Consider the following 24,933-nt stretch of genomic DNA (forward strand, 5'->3'; position numbering starts at 1 on the left):
CTCACATACTGTACACAGGTAATACCATCCACTCTCACACTGTACACAGGTAATGCCACCTACTCTCACACTGTACACAGGTAATACCACCTACTCACATACTGTACACAGGTAATGCCACCTACTCTCACACTGTACACAGGTAATGCCACCTACTCACATACTGTACACAGGTAATACCATCCACTCTCACACTGTACACAGGTAATGCCACCTACTCTCACACTGTACACAGGTAATGCCACCTACTCACATACTGTACACAGGTAATACCATCCACTCTCACACTGTACACAGGTAATGCCACCTACTCTCACACTGTACACAGGTAATGCCACCTACTCACATACTGTACACAGGTAATGCCACCGACTCTCACACTGTACACAGGTAATGCCACCTACTCACATACTGTACACAGGTAATGCCACCTACTCTCACACTGTACACAGGTAATACCACCTACTCACACACTGTACACAGGTAATGCCACCTACTCTCACACTGTGCAGAGGTAATGCCACCTACTCACATACTGTACACAGGTAATGCCACCTACTCTCACACTGTACACAGGTAATGCCACCTACTCACATACTGTACACAGGTAATACCATCCACTCTCACACTGTACACAGGTAATGCCACCTACTCTCACACTGTACACAGGTAATACCACCTACTCTCACACTGTACACAGGTAATGCCACCTACTCACATACTGTACACAGGTAATGCCACCTACTCTCACACTGTACACAGGTAATGCCACCTACTCACATACTGTACAGAGGTAATGCCACCTACTCTCACACTGTACACAGGTAATGCCACCTACTCACTCACACTGTACACAGGTAATGCCACCTACTCTCACACTGTACACAGGTAATACCACCTACTCTCACACTGTACACAGGTAATGCTACCTACTCATCATACTGTACACAGGTAATGCCACCTACTCTCACACTGTACACAGGTAATGCCACCTACTCACATACTGTACACAGGTAATGCCACCTACTCTCACACTGTACACAGGTAATGCCACCTACTCACATACTGTACACAGGTAATGCCACCTACTCTCACACTGTACACAGGTAATGCCACCTACTCTCACACTGTACACAGGTAATGCCGCCTACTCACATACTGTACACAGGTAATACCATCCACTCTCACACTGTACACAGGTAATGCCACCTACTCTCACACTGTACACAGGTAATACCACCTACTCTCACACTGTACACAGGTAATGCCACCTACTCACATACTGTACACAGGTAATGCCACCTACTCACTCACACTGTACACAGGTAATGCCACCTACTCTCACACTGTACACAGGTAATACCACCTACTCTCACACTGTACACAGGTAATGCTACCTACTCACATACTGTACACAGGTAATGCCACCTACTCTCACACTGTACACAGGTAATGCCACCTACTCACATACTGTACACAGGTAATGCCACCTACTCTCACACTGTACACAGGTAATGCCACCTACTCACATACTGTACACAGGTAATGCCACCTACTCTCACACTGTACACAGGTAATGCCACCTACTCTCACACTGTACACAGGTAATGCCATCTACTCACACACTGTACACAGGTAATGCCAACCACTCTCACACTGTACACAGGTAATGCCACCTACTCTTACACTGTACACAGGTAATGCCATCTACTCACACACTGTACACAGGTAATGCCAACCACTCTCACACTGTACACAGGTAGTGCCACCTACTCTCACACTGTACACAGGTAATGCCAACCACTCTCACACTGTGCAGAGGTAATGCCACCTACTCTCACACTGTACACAGGTAATGCCACCTACTCTCACACTGTACACAGGTAATGCCAACCACTCTCACACTGTACACAGGTAATGCCATCTACTCTCACACTGTACACAGGTAATGCCAACCACTCTCACACTGTACACAGGTAATGCCACCTACTCTCACACTGTATACAGGTAATGCCACCTACTCTCACACTGTACATAGGTGATGCCACCTACTCTAACACTGTACATAGGTAATGCCACCTACTCTCATACTGTACACAGGTAATGCCACCTACTCTACCATTGTACACAGGTAATGCCACCTACTCCCATACTGTACACAGGTAATGTCACCTACTCACACACTGTACACAGGTAATGCCACCTACTCTCACCCTGTACACATGTAATGCCATCCACTTTCACACTGTACACAGGTGATGCCACCTACTCTCATAATGTACACAGGTAATGCCACCTACTCACATACTGTACACAGGTAATACCATCCACTCTCACACTGTACACAGGTAATGCCACCTACTCTCACACTGTACACAGGTAATGCCACCTACTCACATACTGTACACAGGTAATGCCACCTACTCACATACTGTACACAGGTAATGCCACCTAATCTCACACTGTACACAGGTAATGCCACCTACTCACATACTGTACACAGGTAATGCCACCTACTCTCACACTGTACACAGGTAATGCCACCTACTCTCACACTGTACACAGGTAATGCCACCTACTCACATACTGTACACAGGTAATACCATCCACTCTCACACTGTACACAGGTAATGCCACCTACTCTCACACTGTACACAGGTAATACCACCTACTCACATACTGTACACAGGTAATGCCACCTACTCTCACACTGTACACAGGTAATGCCACCTACTCACATACTGTACACAGGTAATACCATCCACTCTCACACTGTACACAGGTAATGCCACCCCTACTCTCACACTGTACACAGGTAATGCCACCTACTCACATACTGTACACAGGTAATACCATCCACTCTCACACTGTACACAGGTAATGCCACCTACTCTCACACTGTACACAGGTAATGCCACCTACTCACATACTGTACACAGGTAATGCCACCTACTCTCACACTGTACACAGGTAATGCCACCTACTCACATACTGTACACAGGTAATGCCACCTACTCTCACACTGTACACAGGTAATACCACCTACTCACACACTGTACACAGGTAATGCCACCTACTCTCACACTGTGCAGAGGTAATGCCACCTACTCACATACTGTACACAGGTAATGCCACCTACTCTCACACTGTACACAGGTAATGCCACCTACTCACATACTGTACACAGGTAATACCATCCACTCTCACACTGTACACAGGTAATGCCACCTACTCTCACACTGTACACAGGTAATACCACCTACTCTCACACTGTACACAGGTAATGCCACCTACTCACATACTGTACACAGGTAATGCCACCTACTCTCACACTGTACACAGGTAATGCCACCTACTCACATACTGTACAGAGGTAATGCCACCTACTCTCACACTGTACACAGGTAATGCCACCTACTCACTCACACTGTACACAGGTAATGCCACCTACTCTCACACTGTACACAGGTAATACCACCTACTCTCACACTGTACACAGGTAATGCTACCTACTCACATATTGTACACAGGTAATGCCACCTACTCTCACACTGTACACAGGTAATGCCACCTACTCACATACTGTACACAGGTAATGCCACCTACTCTCACACTGTACACAGGTAATGCCACCTACTCACATACTGTACACAGGTAATGCCACCTACTCTCACACTGTACACAGGTAATGCCACCTACTCTCACACTGTACACAGGTAATGCCGCCTACTCACATACTGTACACAGGTAATACCATCCACTCTCACACTGTACACAGGTAATGCCACCTACTCTCACACTGTACACAGGTAATACCACCTACTCTCACACTGTACACAGGTAATGCCACCTACTCACATACTGTACACAGGTAATGCCACCTACTCTCACACTGTACACAGGTAATGCCACCTACTCTCACACTGTACACAGGTAATGCCACCTACTCTCACACTGTACACAGGTAATGCCACCTACTCACATACTGTACACAGGTAATGCCACCTACTCTCACACTGTACACAGGTAATGCCACCTACTCTCACACTGTACACAGGTAATGCCACCTACTCACATACTGTACACAGGTAATGCCACCTACTCTCACACTGTACACAGGTAATACCACCTACTCACACACTGTACACAGGTAATGCCACCTACTCTCACACTGTGCAGAGGTAATGCCACCTACTCACATACTGTACACAGGTAATGCCACCTACTCTCACACTGTACACAGGTAATGCCACCTACTCACATACTGTACACAGGTAATACCATCCACTCTCACACTGTACACAGGTAATGCCACCTACTCTCACACTGTACACAGGTAATACCACCTACTCTCACACTGTACACAGGTAATGCCACCTACTCACATACTGTACACAGGTAATGCCACCTACTCTCACACTGTACACAGGTAATGCCACCTACTCACATACTGTACAGAGGTAATGCCACCTACTCTCACACTGTACACAGGTAATGCCACCTACTCACTCACACTGTACACAGGTAATGCCACCTACTCTCACACTGTACACAGGTAATACCACCTACTCTCACACTGTACACAGGTAATGCTACCTACTCACATACTGTACACAGGTAATGCCACCTACTCTCACACTGTACACAGGTAATGCCACCTACTCACATACTGTACACAGGTAATGCCACCTACTCTCACACTGTACACAGGTAATGCCACCTACTCACATACTGTACACAGGTAATGCCACCTACTCTCACACTGTACACAGGTAATGCCACCTACTCTCACACTGTACACAGGTAATGCCGCCTACTCACATACTGTACACAGGTAATACCATCCACTCTCACACTGTACACAGGTAATGCTACCTACTCACATACTGTACACAGGTAATACCACCTACTCTCACACTGTACACAGGTAATGCTACCTACTCACATACTGTACACAGGTAATGCCACCTACTCTCACACTGTACACAGGTAATGCCACCTACTCACATACTGTACACAGGTAATGCCACCTACTCTCACACTGTACACAGGTAATACCACCTACTCTCACACTGTACACAGGTAATGCCACCTACTCACATACTGTACACAGGTAATGCCACCTACTCTCACACTGTACACAGGTAATGCCACCTACTCTCACACTGTACACAGGTAATGCCATCTACTCACACACTGTACACAGGTAATGCCAACCACTCTCACACTGTACACAGGTAATGCCACCTACTCTTACACTGTACACAGGTAATGCCATCTACTCACACACTGTACACAGGTAATGCCAACCACTCTCACACTGTACACAGGTAGTGCCACCTACTCTCACACTGTACACAGGTAATGCCAACCACTCTCACACTGTGCAGAGGTAATGCCACCTACTCTCACACTGTACACAGGTAATGCCACCTACTCTTACACTGTACACAGGTAATGCCAACCACTCTCACACTGTACACAGGTAATGCCATCTACTCTCACACTGTACACAGGTAATGCCAACCACTCTCACACTGTACACAGGTAATGCCACCTACTCTCACACTGTATACAGGTAATGCCACCTACTCTCACACTGTACATAGGTGATGCCACCTACTCTAACACTGTACATAGGTAATGCCACCTACTCTCATACTGTACACAGGTAATGCCACCTACTCTACCATTGTACACAGGTAATGCCACCTACTCCCATACTGTACACAGGTAATGTCACCTACTCACACACTGTACACAGGTAATGCCACCTACTCTCACCCTGTACACATGTAATGCCATCCACTTTCACACTGTACACAGGTGATGCCACCTACTCTCATAATGTACACAGGTAATGCCACCTACTCACATACTGTACACAGGTAATACCATCCACTCTCACACTGTACACAGGTAATGCCACCTACTCTCACACTGTACACAGGTAATGCCACCTACTCACATACTGTACACAGGTAATGCCACCTACTCACATACTGTACACAGGTAATGCCACCTAATCTCACACTGTACACAGGTAATGCCACCTACTCACATACTGTACACAGGTAATGCCACCTACTCTCACACTGTACACAGGTAATGCCACCTACTCTCACACTGTACACAGGTAATGCCACCTACTCACATACTGTACACAGGTAATACCATCCACTCTCACACTGTACACAGGTAATGCCACCTACTCTCACACTGTACACAGGTAATACCACCTACTCACATACTGTACACAGGTAATGCCACCTACTCTCACACTGTACACAGGTAATGCCACCTACTCACATACTGTACACAGGTAATACCATCCACTCTCACACTGTACACAGGTAATGCCACCTACTCTCACACTGTACACAGGTAATGCCACCTACTCACATACTGTACACAGGTAATACCATCCACTCTCACACTGTACACAGGTAATGCCACCTACTCTCACACTGTACACAGGTAATGCCACCTACTCACATACTGTACACAGGTAATGCCACCTACTCTCACACTGTACACAGGTAATGCCACCTACTCACATACTGTACACAGGTAATGCCACCTACTCTCACACTGTACACAGGTAATACCACCTACTCACACACTGTACACAGGTAATGCCACCTACTCTCACACTGTGCAGAGGTAATGCCACCTACTCACATACTGTACACAGGTAATGCCACCTACTCTCGCACTGTACACAGGTAATGCCACCTACTCACATACTGTACACAGGTAATACCATCCACTCTCACACTGTACACAGGTAATGCCACCTACTCTCACACTGTACACAGGTAATACCACCTACTCTCACACTGTACACAGGTAATGCCACCTACTCACATACTGTACACAGGTAATGCCACCTACTCTCACACTGTACACAGGTAATGCCACCTACTCACATACTGTACAGAGCTAATGCCACCTACTCTCACACTGTACACAGGTAATGCCACCTACTCACTCACACTGTACACAGGTAATGCCACCTACTCTCACACTGTACACAGGTAATACCACCTACTCTCACACTGTACACAGGTAATGCTACCTACTCACATACTGTACACAGGTAATGCCACCTACTCTCACACTGTACACAGGTAATGCCACCTACTCACATACTGTACACAGGTAATGCCACCTACTCTCACACTGTACACAGGTAATGCCACCTACTCACATACTGTACACAGGTAATGCCACCTACTCTCACACTGTACACAGGTAATGCCACCTACTCTCACACTGTACACAGGTAATGCCGCCTACTCACATACTGTACACAGGTAATACCATCCACTCTCACACTGTACACAGGTAATGCCACCTACTCTCACACTGTACACAGGTAATACCACCTACTCTCACACTGTACACAGGTAATGCCACCTACTCACATACTGTACACAGGTAATGCCACCTACTCTCACACTGTACACAGGTAATGCCACCTACTCTCACACTGTACACAGGTAATGCCACCTACTCTCACACTGTACACAGGTAATGCCACCTACTCACATACTGTACACAGGTAATGCCACCTACTCTCACACTGTACACAGGTAATGCCACCTACTCTCACACTGTACACAGGTAATGCCACCTACTCACATACTGTACACAGGTAATGCCACCTACTCTCACACTGTACACAGGTAATACCACCTACTCACACACTGTACACAGGTAATGCCACCTACTCTCACACTGTGCAGAGGTAATGCCACCTACTCACATACTGTACACAGGTAATGCCACCTACTCTCACACTGTACACAGGTAATGCCACCTACTCACATACTGTACACAGGTAATACCATCCACTCTCACACTGTACACAGGTAATGCCACCTACTCTCACACTGTACACAGGTAATACCACCTACTCTCACACTGTACACAGGTAATGCCACCTACTCACATACTGTACACAGGTAATGCCACCTACTCTCACACTGTACACATGTAATGCCACCTACTCACACACTGTACAGAGGTAATGCCACCTACTCTCACACTGTACACAGGTAATGCCACCTACTCACTCACACTGTACACAGGTAATGCCACCTACTCTCACACTGTACACAGGTAATACCACCTACTCTCACACTGTACACAGGTAATGCTACCTACTCACATACTGTACACAGGTAATGCCACCTACTCTCACACTGTACACAGGTAATGCCACCTACTCACATACTGTACACAGGTAATGCCACCTACTCTCACACTGTACACAGGTAATGCCACCTACTCACATACTGTACACAGGTAATGCCACCTACTCTCACACTGTACACAGGTAATGCCACCTACTCTCACACTGTACCCAGGTAATGCCGCCTACTCACATACTGTACACAGGTAATACCATCCACTCTCACACTGTACACAGGTAATGCTACCTACTCACATACTGTACACAGGTAATACCACCTACTCTCACACTGTACACAGGTAATGCTACCTACTCACATACTGTACACAGGTAATGCCACCTACTCTCACACTGTACACAGGTAATGCCACCTACTCACATACTGTACACAGGTAATGCCACCTACTCTCACACTGTACACAGGTAATACCACCTACTCTCACACTGTACACAGGTAATGCCACCTACTCACATACTGTACACAGGTAATGCCACCTACTCTCACACTGTACACAGGTAATGCCACCTACTCTCACACTGTACACAGGTAATGCCACCTACTCTCACACTGTACACAGGTAATGCCACCTACTCACATACTGTACACAGGTAATGCCACCTACTCTCACACTGTACACAGGTAATGCCACCTACTCTCACACTGTACACAGGTAATACCACCTACTCTCACACTGTACACAGGTAATGCCACCTACTCACATACTGTACACAGGTAATGCCACCTACTCTCACACTGTACACAGGTAATGCCACCTACTCTCACACTGTACACAGGTAATACCACCTACTCTCACACTGTACACAGGTAATGCCACCTACTCACATACTGTACACAGGTAATGCCACCTACTCTCACACTGTACACAGGTAATGCCACCTACTCTCACACTGTACACAGGTAATGCCACCTACTCTCACACTGTACACAGGTAATGCCACCTACTCTCACACTGTACACAGGTAATGCCACCTACTCACATACTGTACACAGGTAATGCCACCTACTCTCACACTGTACACAGGTAATGCCACCTACTCTCACACTGTACACAGGTAATGCCACCTACTCACATACTGTACACAGGTAATGCCACCTACTCTCACACTGTACACAGGTAATGCCACCTACTCTCACACTGTACACAGGTAATACCACCTACTCTCACACTGTACACAGGTAATGCCACCTACTCACATACTGTACACAGGTAATGCCACCTACTCTCACACTGTACACAGGTAATGCCACCTACTCACATACTGTACACAGGTAATGCCACCTACTCTCACACTGTACACAGGTAATGCCACCTACTCACATACTGTACACAGGTAATACCATCCACTCTCACACTGTACACAGGTAATGCCACCTACTCTCACACTGTACACAGGTAATGCCACCTACTCACATACTGTACACAGGTAATGCCACCTACTCTCACACTGTACACAGGTAATGCCACCTACTCTCACACTGTACACAGGTAATGCCACCTACTCACATACTGTACACAGGTAATGCCACCTACTCTCACACTGTACACAGGTAATGCCACCTACTCTCACACTGTACACAGGTAATACCACCTACTCTCACACTGTACACAGGTAATACCATCCACTCTCACACTGTACACAGGTAATGCCACCTACTCTCACACTGTACACAGGTAATGCCACCTACTCACATACTGTACACAGGTAATGCCACCTACTCTCACACTGTACACAGGTAATACCACCTACTCTCACACTGTACACAGGTAATACCATCCACTCTCACACTGTACACAGGTAATGCCACCTACTCTCACACTGTACACAGGTAATGCCACCTACTCACATACTGTACACAGGTAATGCCACCTACTCACATACTGTACACAGGTAATGCCACCTACTCTCACACTGTACACAGGTAATGCCACCTACTCACATACTGTACACAGGTAATGCCACCTACTCTCACACTGTACACAGGTAATGCCACCTACTCACATACTGTACACAGGTAATACCATCCACTCTCACACTGTACACAGGTAATGCCACCTACTCTCACACTGTACACAGGTAATGCCACCTACTCACATACTGTACACAGGTAATGCCACCTACTCTCACACTGTACACAGGTAATGCCACCTACTCTCACACTGTACACAGGTAATGCCACCTACTCACATACTGTACACAGGTAATGCCACCTACTCTCACACTGTACACAGGTAATGCCAACCACTCTCACACTGTGCAGAGGTAATGCCACCTACTCTCACACTGTACACAGGTAATGCCACCTACTCTCACACTGTACACAGGTAATGCCAACCACTCTCACACTGTACACAGGTAATGCCATCTACTCTCACACTGTACACAGGTAATGCCAACCACTCTCACACTGTACACAGGTAATGCCACCTACTCTCACACTGTATACAGGTAATGCCACCTACTCTCACACTGTACATAGGTGATGCCACCTACTCTAACACTGTACATAGGTAATGCCACCTACTCTCATACTGTACACAGGTAATGCCACCTACTCTACCATTGTACACAGGTAATGCCACCTACTCCCATACTGTACACAGGTAATGTCACCTACTCACACACTGTACACAGGTAATGCCACCTACTCTCACCCTGTACACATGTAATGCCATCCACTTTCACACTGTACACAGGTGATGCCACCTACTCTCATAATGTACACAGGTAATGCCACCTACTCACATACTGTACACAGGTAATACCATCCACTCTCACACTGTACACAGGTAATGCCACCTACTCTCACACTGTACACAGGTAATGCCACCTACTCACATACTGTACACAGGTAATGCCACCTACTCACATACTGTACACAGGTAATGCCACCTAATCTCACACTGTACACAGGTAATGCCACCTACTCACATACTGTACACAGGTAATGCCACCTACTCTCACACTGTACACAGGTAATGCCACCTACTCTCACACTGTACACAGGTAATGCCACCTACTCACATACTGTACACAGGTAATACCATCCACTCTCACACTGTACACAGGTAATGCCACCTACTCTCACACTGTACACAGGTAATACCACCTACTCACATACTGTACACAGGTAATGCCACCTACTCTCACACTGTACACAGGTAATGCCACCTACTCACATACTGTACACAGGTAATACCATCCACTCTCACACTGTACACAGGTAATGCCACCTACTCTCACACTGTACACAGGTAATGCCACCTACTCACATACTGTACACAGGTAATACCATCCACTCTCACACTGTACACAGGTAATGCCACCTACTCTCACACTGTACACAGGTAATGCCACCTACTCACATACTGTACACAGGTAATGCCACCTACTCTCACACTGTACACAGGTAATGCCACCTACTCACATACTGTACACAGGTAATGCCACCTACTCTCACACTGTACACAGGTAATACCACCTACTCACACACTGTACACAGGTAATGCCACCTACTCTCACACTGTGCAGAGGTAATGCCACCTACTCACATACTGTACACAGGTAATGCCACCTACTCTCGCACTGTACACAGGTAATGCCACCTACTCACATACTGTACACAGGTAATACCATCCACTCTCACACTGTACACAGGTAATGCCACCTACTCTCACACTGTACACAGGTAATACCACCTACTCACATACTGTACACAGGTAATGCCACCTACTCTCACACTGTACACAGGTAATGCCACCTACTCACATACTGTACACAGGTAATACCATCCACTCTCACACTGTACACAGGTAATGCCACCTACTCTCACACTGTACACAGGTAATGCCACCTACTCACATACTGTACACAGGTAATACCATCCACTCTCACACTGTACACAGGTAATGCCACCTACTCTCACACTGTACACAGGTAATGCCACCTACTCACATACTGTACACAGGTAATGCCACCTACTCTCACACTGTACACAGGTAATGCCACCTACTCACATACTGTACACAGGTAATGCCACCTACTCTCACACTGTACACAGGTAATACCACCTACTCACACACTGTACACAGGTAATGCCACCTACTCTCACACTGTGCAGAGGTAATGCCACCTACTCACATACTGTACACAGGTAATGCCACCTACTCTCGCACTGTACACAGGTAATGCCACCTACTCACATACTGTACACAGGTAATACCATCCACTCTCACACTGTACACAGGTAATGCCACCTACTCTCACACTGTACACAGGTAATACCACCTACTCTCACACTGTACACAGGTAATGCCACCTACTCACATACTGTACACAGGTAATGCCACCTACTCTCACACTGTACACAGGTAATGCCACCTACTCACATACTGTACAGAGCTAATGCCACCTACTCTCACACTGTACACAGGTAATGCCACCTACTCACTCACACTGTACACAGGTAATGCCACCTACTCTCACACTGTACACAGGTAATACCACCTACTCTCACACTGTACACAGGTAATGCTACCTACTCACATACTGTACACAGGTAATGCCACCTACTCTCACACTGTACACAGGTAATGCCACCTACTCACATACTGTACACAGGTAATGCCACCTACTCTCACACTGTACACAGGTAATGCCACCTACTCACATACTGTACACAGGTAATGCCACCTACTCTCACACTGTACACAGGTAATGCCACCTACTCTCACACTGTACACAGGTAATGCCGCCTACTCACATACTGTACACAGGTAATACCATCCACTCTCACACTGTACACAGGTAATGCCACCTACTCTCACACTGTACACAGGTAATACCACCTACTCTCACACTGTACACAGGTAATGCCACCTACTCACATACTGTACACAGGTAATGCCACCTACTCTCACACTGTACACAGGTAATGCCACCTACTCTCACACTGTACACAGGTAATGCCACCTACTCTCACACTGTACACAGGTAATGCCACCTACTCACATACTGTACACAGGTAATGCCACCTACTCTCACACTGTACACAGGTAATGCCACCTACTCTCACACTGTACACAGGTAATGCCACCTACTCACATACTGTACACAGGTAATGCCACCTACTCTCACACTGTACACAGGTAATACCACCTACTCACACACTGTACACAGGTAATGCCACCTACTCTCACACTGTGCAGAGGTAATGCCACCTACTCACATACTGTACACAGGTAATGCCACCTACTCTCACACTGTACACAGGTAATGCCACCTACTCACATACTGTACACAGGTAATACCATCCACTCTCACACTGTACACAGGTAATGCCACCTACTCTCACACTGTACACAGGTAATACCACCTACTCTCACACTGTACACAGGTAATGCCACCTACTCACATACTGTACACAGGTAATGCCACCTACTCTCACACTGTACACATGTAATGCCACCTACTCACATACTGTACAGAGGTAATGCCACCTACTCTCACACTGTACACAGGTAATGCCACCTACTCACTCACACTGTACACAGGTAATACCACCTACTCTCACACTGTACACAGGTAATGCTACCTACTCACATACTGTACACAGGTAATGCCACCTACTCTCACACTGTACACAGGTAATGCCACCTACTCACATACTGTACACAGGTAATGCCACCTACTCTCACACTGTACACAGGTAATGCCACCTACTCACATACTGTACACAGGTAATGCCACCTACTCTCACACTGTACACAGGTAATGCCACCTACTCTCACACTGTACACAGGTAATGCCGCCTACTCACATACTGTACACAGGTAATACCATCCACTCTCACACTGTACACAGGTAATGCTACCTACTCACATACTGTACACAGGTAATACCACCTACTCTCACACTGTACACAGGTAATGCTACCTACTCACATACTGTACACAGGTAATGCCACCTACTCTCACACTGTACACAGGTAATGCCACCTACTCACATACTGTACACAGGTAATGCCACCTACTCTCACACTGTACACAGGTAATACCACCTACTCTCACACTGTACACAGGTAATGCCACCTACTCACATACTGTACACAGGTAATGCCACCTACTCTCACACTGTACACAGGTAATGCCACCTACTCTCACACTGTACACAGGTAATGCCACCTACTCTCACACTGTACACAGGTAATGCCACCTACTCACATACTGTACACAGGTAATGCCACCTACTCTCACACTGTACACAGGTAATGCCACCTACTCTCACACTGTACACAGGTAATACCACCTACTCTCACACTGTACACAGGTAATGCCACCTACTCACACACTGTACACAGGTAATGCCACCTACTCTCACACTGTACACAGGTAATGCCACCTACTCTCACACTGTACACAGGTAATACCACCTACTCTCACACTGTACACAGGTAATGCCACCTACTCACATACTGTACACAGGTAATGCCACCTACTCTCACACTGTACACAGGTAATGCCACCTACTCTCACACTGTACACAGGTAATGCCACCTACTCTCACACTGTACACAGGTAATGCCACCTACTCACATACTGTACACAGGTAATGCCACCTACTCTCACACTGTACACAGGTAATGCCACCTACTCTCACACTGTACACAGGTAATGCCACCTACTCACATACTGTACACAGGTAATGCCACCTACTCTCACACTGTACACAGGTAATGCCACCTACTCTCACACTGTACACAGGTAATACCACCTACTCTCACACTGTACACAGGTAATGCCACCTACTCACATACTGTACACAGGTAATGCCACCTACTCTCACACTGTACACAGGTAATACCACCTACTCTCACACTGTACACAGGTAATGCCACCTACTCACATACTGTACACAGGTAATGCCACCTACTCTCACACTGTACACAGGTAATGCCACCTACTCACATACTGTACACAGGTAATACCATCCACTCTCACACTGTACACAGGTAATGCCACCTACTCTCACACTGTACACAGGTAATGCCACCTACTCACATACTGTACACAGGTAATGCCACCTACTCTCACACTGTACACAGGTAATGCCACCTACTCTCACACTGTACACAGGTAATGCCACCTACTCACATACTGTACACAGGTAATGCCACCTACTCTCACACTGTACACAGGTAATGCCACCTACTCTCACACTGTACACAGGTAATACCACCTACTCTCACACTGTACACAGGTAATACCATCCACTCTCACACTGTACACAGGTAATGCCACCTACTCTCACACTGTACACAGGTAATGCCACCTACTCACATACTGTACACAGGTAATGCCACCTACTCTCACACTGTACACAGGTAATACCACCTACTCTCACACTGTACACAGGTAATACCATCCACTCTCACACTGTACACAGGTAATGCCACCTACTCTCACACTGTACACAGGTAATGCCACCTACTCACATACTGTACACAGGTAATGCCACCTACTCACACACTGTACACAGGTAATGCCACCTACTCACATACTGTACACAGGTAATGCCACCTACTCTCACACTGTACACAGGTAATGCCACCTACTCACATACTGTACACAGGTAATACCATCCACTCTCACACTGTACACAGGTAATGCCACCTACTCTCACACTGTACACAGGTAATGCCACCTACTCACATACTGTACACAGGTAATGCCACCTACTCTCACACTGTACACAGGTAATGCCACCTACTCTCACACTGTACACAGGTAATGCCACCTACTCACATACTGTACACAGGTAATGCCACCTACTCTCACACTGTACACAGGTAATGCCAACCACTCTCACACTGTGCAGAGGTAATGCCACCTACTCTCACACTGTACACAGGTAATGCCACCTACTCTCACACTGTACACAGGTAATGCCAACCACTCTCACACTGTACACAGGTAATGCCATCTACTCTCACACTGTACACAGGTAATGCCAACCACTCTCACACTGTACACAGGTAATGCCACCTACTCTCACACTGTATACAGGTAATGCCACCTACTCTCACACTGTACATAGGTGATGCCACCTACTCTAACACTGTACATAGGTAATGCCACCTACTCTCATACTGTACACAGGTAATGCCACCTACTCTACCATTGTACACAGGTAATGCCACCTACTCCCATACTGTACACAGGTAATGTCACCTACTCACACACTGTACACAGGTAATGCCACCTACTCTCACCCTGTACACATGTAATGCCATCCACTTTCACACTGTACACAGGTGATGCCACCTACTCTCATAATGTACACAGGTAATGCCACCTACTCACATACTGTACACAGGTAATACCATCCACTCTCACACTGTACACAGGTAATGCCACCTACTCTCACACTGTACACAGGTAATGCCACCTACTCACATACTGTACACAGGTAATGCCACCTACTCACATACTGTACACAGGTAATGCCACCTAATCTCACACTGTACACAGGTAATGCCACCTACTCACATACTGTACACAGGTAATGCCACCTACTCTCACACTGTACACAGGTAATGCCACCTACTCTCACACTGTACACAGGTAATGCCACCTACTCACATACTGTACACAGGTAATACCATCCACTCTCACACTGTACACAGGTAATGCCACCTACTCTCACACTGTACACAGGTAATACCACCTACTCACATACTGTACACAGGTAATGCCACCTACTCTCACACTGTACACAGGTAATGCCACCTACTCACATACTGTACACAGGTAATACCATCCACTCTCACACTGTACACAGGTAATGCCACCTACTCTCACACTGTACACAGGTAATGCCACCTACTCACATACTGTACACAGGTAATACCATCCACTCTCACACTGTACACAGGTAATGCCACCTACTCTCACACTGTACACAGGTAATGCCACCTACTCACATACTGTACACAGGTAATGCCACCTACTCTCACACTGTACACAGGTAATGCCACCTACTCACATACTGTACACAGGTAATGCCACCTACTCTCACACTGTACACAGGTAATACCACCTACTCACACACTGTACACAGGTAATGCCACCTACTCTCACACTGTGCAGAGGTAATGCCACCTACTCACATACTGTACACAGGTAATGCCACCTACTCTCGCACTGTACACAGGTAATGCCACCTACTCACATACTGTACACAGGTAATACCATCCACTCTCACACTGTACACAGGTAATGCCACCTACTCTCACACTGTACACAGGTAATACCACCTACTCTCACACTGTACACAGGTAATGCCACCTACTCACATACTGTACACAGGTAATGCCACCTACTCTCACACTGTACACAGGTAATGCCACCTACTCACATACTGTACAGAGGTAATGCCACCTACTCTCACACTGTACACAGGTAATGCCACCTACTCACTCACACTGTACACAGGTAATGCCACCTACTCTCACACTGTACACAGGTAATACCACCTACTCTCACACTGTACACAGGTAATGCTACCTACTCACATACTGTACACAGGTAATGCCACCTACTCTCACACTGTACACAGGTAATGCCACCTACTCACATACTGTACACAGGTAATGCCACCTACTCTCACACTGTACACAGGTAATGCCACCTACTCACATACTGTACACAGGTAATGCCACCTACTCTCACACTGTACACAGGTAATGCCACCTACTCTCACACTGTACACAGGTAATGCCGCCTACTCACATACTGTACACAGGTAATACCATCCACTCTCACACTGTACACAGGTAATGCCACCTACTCTCACACTGTACACAGGTAATACCACCTACTCTCACACTGTACACAGGTAATGCCACCTACTCACATACTGTACACAGGTAATGCCACCTACTCTCACACTGTACACAGGTAATGCCACCTACTCTCACACTGTACACAGGTAATGCCACCTACTCACATACTGTACACAGGTAATGCCACCTACTCTCACACTGTACACAGGTAATGCCACCTACTCTCACACTGTACACAGGTAATGCCACCTACTCACATACTGTACACAGGTAATGCCACCTACTCTCACACTGTACACAGGTAATACCACCTACTCACACACTGTACACAGGTAATGCCACCTACTCTCACACTGTGCAGAGGTAATGCCACCTACTCACATACTGTACACAGGTAATGCCACCTACTCTCACACTGTACACAGGTAATGCCACCTACTCACATACTGTACACAGGTAATACCATCCACTCTCACACTGTACACAGGTAATGCCACCTACTCTCACACTGTACACAGGTAATACCACCTACTCTCACACTGTACACAGGTAATGCCACCTACTCACATACTGTACACAGGTAATGCCACCTACTCTCACACTGTACACAGGTAATGCCACCTACTCACATACTGTACAGAGGTAATGCCACCTACTCTCACACTGTACACAGGTAATGCCACCTACTCACTCACACTGTACACAGGTAATGCCACCTACTCTCACACTGTACACAGGTAATACCACCTACTCTCACACTGTACACAGGTAATGCTACCTACTCACATACTGTACACAGGTAATGCCACCTACTCTCACACTGTACACAGGTAATGCCACCTACTCACATACTGTACACAGGTAATGCCACCTACTCTCACACTGTACACAGGTAATGCCACCTACTCACATACTGTACACAGGTAATGCCACCTACTCTCACACTGTACACAGGTAATGCCACCTACTCTCACACTGTACACAGGTAATGCCGCCTACTCACATACTGTACACAGGTAATACCATCCACTCTCACACTGTACACAGGTAATGCTACCTACTCACATACTGTACACAGGTAATACCACCTACTCTCACACTGTACACAGGTAATGCTACCTACTCACATACTGTACACAGGTAATGCCACCTACTCTCACACTGTACACAGGTAATGCCACCTACTCACATACTGTACACAGGTAATGCCACCTACTCTCACACTGTACACAGGTAATACCACCTACTCTCACACTGTACACAGGTAATGCCACCTACTCACATACTGTACACAGGTAATGCCACCTACTCTCACACTGTACACAGGTAATGCCACCTACTCTCACACTGTACACAGGTAATGCCACCTACTCTCACACTGTACACAGGTAATGCCACCTACTCACATACTGTACACAGGTAATGCCACCTACTCTCACACTGTACACAGGTAATGCCACCTACTCTCACACTGTACACAGGTAATACCACCTACTCTCACACTGTACACAGGTAATGCCACCTACTCACATACTGTACACAGGTAATGCCACCTACTCTCACACTGTACACAGGTAATGCCACCTACTCTCACACTGTACACAGGTAATACCACCTACTCTCACACTGTACACAGGTAATGCCACCTACTCACACACTGTACACAGGTAATGCCACCTACTCTCACACTGTACACAGGTAATGCCACCTACTCTCACACTGTACACAGGTAATGCCACCTACTCTCACACTGTACACAGGTAATGCCACCTACTCACATACTGTACACAGGTAATGCCACCTACTCTCACACTGTACACAGGTAATGCCACCTACTCTCACACTGTACACAGGTAATGCCACCTACTCACACACTGTACACAGGTAATGCCACCTACTCTCACACTGTACACAGGTAATGCCACCTACTCTCACACTGTACACAGGTAATACCACCTACTCTCACACTGTACACAGGTAATGCCACCTACTCACATACTGTACACAGGTAATGCCACCTACTCTCACACTGTACACAGGTAATACCACCTACTCTCACACTGTACACAGGTAATGCCACCTACTCACACACTGTACACAGGTAATGCCACCTACTCTCACACTGTACACAGGTAATGCCACCTACTCACATACTGTACACAGGTAATACCATCCACTCTCACACTGTACACAGGTAATGCCACCTACTCTCACACTGTACACAGGTAATGCCACCTACTCACATACTGTACACAGGTAATGCCACCTACTCTCACACTGTACACAGGTAATGCCACCTACTCTCACACTGTACACAGGTAATGCCACCTACTCACATACTGTACACAGGTAATGCCACCTACTCTCACACTGTACACAGGTAATGCCACCTACTCTCACACTGTACACAGGTAATACCACCTACTCTCACACTGTACACAGGTAATACCATCCACTCTCACACTGTACACAGGTAATGCCACCTACTCTCACACTGTACACAGGTAATGCCACCTACTCACATACTGTACACAGGTAATGCCACCTACTCTCACACTGTACACAGGTAATACCACCTACTCTCACACTGTACACAGGTAATACCATCCACTCTCACACTGTACACAGGTAATGCCACCTACTCTCACACTGTACACAGGTAATGCCACCTACTCACATACTGTACACAGGTAATGCCACCTACTCACATACTGTACACAGGTAATGCCACCTACTCTCACACTGTACACAGGTAATGCCACCTACTCACATACTGTACACAGGTAATGCCACCTACTCTCACACTGTACACAGGTAATGCCACCTACTCACATACTGTACACAGGTAATACCATCCACTCTCACACTGTACACAGGTAATGCCACCTACTCTCACACTGTACACAGGTAATGCCACCTACTCACATACTGTACACAGGTAATGCCACCTACTCTCACACTGTACACAGGTAATGCCACCTACTCTCACACTGTACACAGGTAATGCCACCTACTCACATACTGTACACAGGTAATGCCACCTACTCTCACACTGTACACAGGTAATGCCAACCACTCTCACACTGTGCAGAGGTAATGCCACCTACTCTCACACTGTACACAGGTAATGCCACCTACTCTCACACTGTACACAGGTAATGCCAACCACTCTCACACTGTACACAGGTAATGCCATCTACTCTCACACTGTACACAGGTAATGCCAACCACTCTCACACTGTACACAGGTAATGCCACCTACTCTCACACTGTACACAGGTAATGCCACCTACTCTCACACTGTACACAGGTAATGCCACCTACTCACATACTGTACACAGGTAATGCCACCTACTCTCACACTGTACACAGGTAATGCCACCTACTCTCACACTGTACACAGGTAATACCACCTACTCTCACACTGTACACAGGTAATACCATCCACTCTCACACTGTACACAGGTAATGCCACCTACTCTCACACTGTACACAGGTAATGCCACCTACTCACATACTGTACACAGGTAATGCCACCTACTCTCACACTGTACACAGGTAATACCACCTACTCTCACACTGTACACAGGTAATACCATCCACTCTCACACTGTACACAGGTAATGCCACCTACTCTCACACTGTACACAGGTAATGCCACCTACTCACATACTGTACACAGGTAATGCCACCTACTCTCACACTGTACACAGGTAATACCACCTACTCTCACACTGTACACAGGTAATACCATCCACTCTCACACTGTACACAGGTAATGCCACCTACTCTCACACTGTACACAGGTAATGCCACCTACTCACATACTGTACACAGGTAATGCCACCTACTCACATACTGTACACAGGTAATGCCACCTACTCTCACACTGTACACAGGTAATGCCACCTACTCACATACTGTACACAGGTAATGCCACCTACTCTCACACTGTACACAGGTAATGCCACCTACTCACATACTGTACACAGGTAATACCATCCACTCTCACACTGTACACAGGTAATGCCACCTACTCTCACACTGTACACAGGTAATGCCACCTACTCACATACTGTACACAGGTAATGCCACCTACTCTCACACTGTACACAGGTAATGCCACCTACTCTCACACTGTACACAGGTAATGCCACCTACTCACATACTGTACACAGGTAATGCCACCTACTCTCACACTGTACACAGGTAATGCCAACCACTCTCACACTGTGCAGAGGTAATGCCACCTACTCTCACACTGTACACAGGTAATGCCACCTACTCTCACACTGTACACAGGTAATGCCAACCACTCTCACACTGTACACAGGTAATGCCATCTACTCTCACACTGTACACAGGTAATGCCAACCACTCTCACACTGTACACAGGTAATGCCACCTACTCTCACACTGTACACAGGTAATGCCACCTACTCTCACACTGTACACAGGTAATGCCACCTACTCACATACTGTACACAGGTAATGCCACCTACTCTCACACTGTACACAGGTAATGCCACCTACTCTCACACTGTACACAGGTAATACCACCTACTCTCACACTGTACACAGGTAATACCATCCACTCTCACACTGTACACAGGTAATGCCACCTACTCTCACACTGTACACAGGTAATGCCACCTACTCACATACTGTACACAGGTAATGCCACCTACTCTCACACTGTACACAGGTAATACCACCTACTCTCACACTGTACACAGGTAATACCATCCACTCTCACACTGTACACAGGTAATGCCACCTACTCTCACACTGTACACAGGTAATGCCACCTACTCACATACTGTACACAGGTAATGCCACCTACTCACATACTGTACACAGGTAATGCCACCTACTCTCACACTGTACACAGGTAATGCCACCTACTCACATACTGTACACAGGTAATGCCACCTACTCTCACACTGTACACAGGTAATGCCACCTACTCACATACTGTACACAGGTAATACCATCCACTCTCACACTGTACACAGGTAATGCCACCTACTCTCACACTGTACACAGGTAATGCCACCTACTCACATACTGTACACAGGTAATGCCACCTACTCTCACACTGTACACAGGTAATGCCACCTACTCTCACACTGTACACAGGTAATGCCACCTACTCACATACTGTACACAGGTAATGCCACCTACTCTCACACTGTACACAGGTAATGCCACCTACTCTCACACTGTACACAGGTAATACCACCTACTCTCACACTGTACACAGGTAATGCCACCTACTCACATACTGTACACAGGTAATGCCACCTACTCTCACACTGTACACAGGTAATACCACCTACTCTCACACTGTACACAGTTCTATAAGTGCTGGTGATACACACAATTTTACAACATATAAATGTCTATAGATACTGGGAGAGCAGGCTGACCTCTCACTTATTAGCACCATTCTATAGGTGCTACCCACTGAAAGTTGTACACGGTCCACTAGATAAGGCATAGCTAATAACATTCACTGTGAATCCCTGACTATGATTGCAAGCTCTGCAGACCAATTAGAGAAAGGGAAGTGTGTACTGTAGTCACTACAGTGTAGTGTATGTTATTAAAACCTCAGCATCCAGCATTATGCAGTGAGGGACAATAGCCAATAGATAAGCTGTAAATTGTTCTGCTAGTGAAATCCTTAAATCCTTCTGCTGCCACAAAACCATTCTGCCTCCCCTGGTCCTGGGGGTCACACTCACAGCATTTCCAGTGCAATCACTTTACAGTCACCCTAAGTCCATGGCAGGGAATCATGCCTGATACATTGCTGCCAACCTGTTACCTTAGTAAGGCACATACATGAAGCACACATACATAACACATGTGGCAGCTCCAGCACATGTGTATTCTTCATGTGACCACTGATGGGACAGAGGTGGATTACAGTCACCATGAGACACAGAACAAGTGTGAGGGGGGGGGGTCTGCTCTGAGGGTCAGATTTGGCCAGGGGGTCACCTTGGCACATGAGTTGTGAATGAGACCCCATGGCACATGCTTGCCTGTGAAGGAAAGGGTTATTGCCCTGTAGGTGGGCACACAGCCTGCTGGGCACTTACCTCTTGATGTAGTTTCTGCCGTACAGGATCTGTTGCAGCAAGGTCACCAGGGCGAAGGCGCAGATGAAGATGAAGAATAAAGTTCTGTTGCCCAGCAGGTCCCTGCTGGATGAGGGGTCCGCGTACCCCATGTCCAGGGCACCCCCCCTCCCCCCTCCCCAAAATGCCAGTGAGAGGGATTAGGATGTCTCTAAAGCTGTTTATTTATTTGCAGGGCTGCAGGAGGATGATATTGCCCTTGTTATTCACAGTGGTGTAAGCATGGCAAGCCCCTCGCCCAGCCCCCCATCCAGAGGACAAGGTGCCCCATTGTGCAGCCTCAGTGGCTCCCTCTATGCCCTGCGCCCAGGGTAAAGTTTCCAAGAGCCCAGGACGTGGGTAACATGCAAAAGAAGGCTGGTCCCCCCCAACTCCAGCTAGAGGGGTGGAATAAATGCAGATCTCCCTGCGAGTGTCTCTCCCTCCCTCCTCCCCCACCAGTGATCTTCCAGGCAGGCTGATGATGTTCCAGATGACTGGGGAGAGACACGGGCTGGCTCCCCCATGTATGAGCTACAGCAGCAGCAGCAGTATCTCAGAGAGACGTGACCAGCTTCCTCTATCCCCTGCAATCATCAGCAGCTGCATTCTGCCCATAGACAGCCCAGGCTGCTGCATCCTGCCCATAGACCAGGCTGCTGCCTGCTGCAATACCTCTCTCTCTGCTGAGCAGATAGCTGGGGCTCCCCTGGCTGCACACAGCCAAGGTCACACTGTGCATCTGCCCA

At 47.0% G+C, this 24,933-nt stretch overlaps 1 protein-coding gene across 1 annotated transcript in view; it reads right to left on the minus strand.

Moving 5' to 3' along the window:
- Positions 1-24,297, minus strand: part of ST8SIA5 (ST8 alpha-N-acetyl-neuraminide alpha-2,8-sialyltransferase 5) — a 189,133-nt gene extending 164,836 nt beyond the window's left edge. Inside the window, exon 1 of the mRNA XM_088476565.1 lies at positions 24,167-24,297. Within this exon, the coding sequence (XP_088332691.1) occupies positions 24,167-24,297 (131 nt within the window). The remainder of the gene's footprint in view (positions 1-24,166) is intronic.
- Between the last annotated feature and the right edge of the window lie 636 nt (positions 24,298-24,933).

Source organism: Taudactylus pleione, unplaced genomic scaffold, assembly GCF_031769625.1.
Source record: "Taudactylus pleione unplaced genomic scaffold, aTauple2 ptg000189l, whole genome shotgun sequence".
NCBI classification, from domain to species: Eukaryota; Metazoa; Chordata; class Amphibia; order Anura; family Myobatrachidae; genus Taudactylus; species Taudactylus pleione.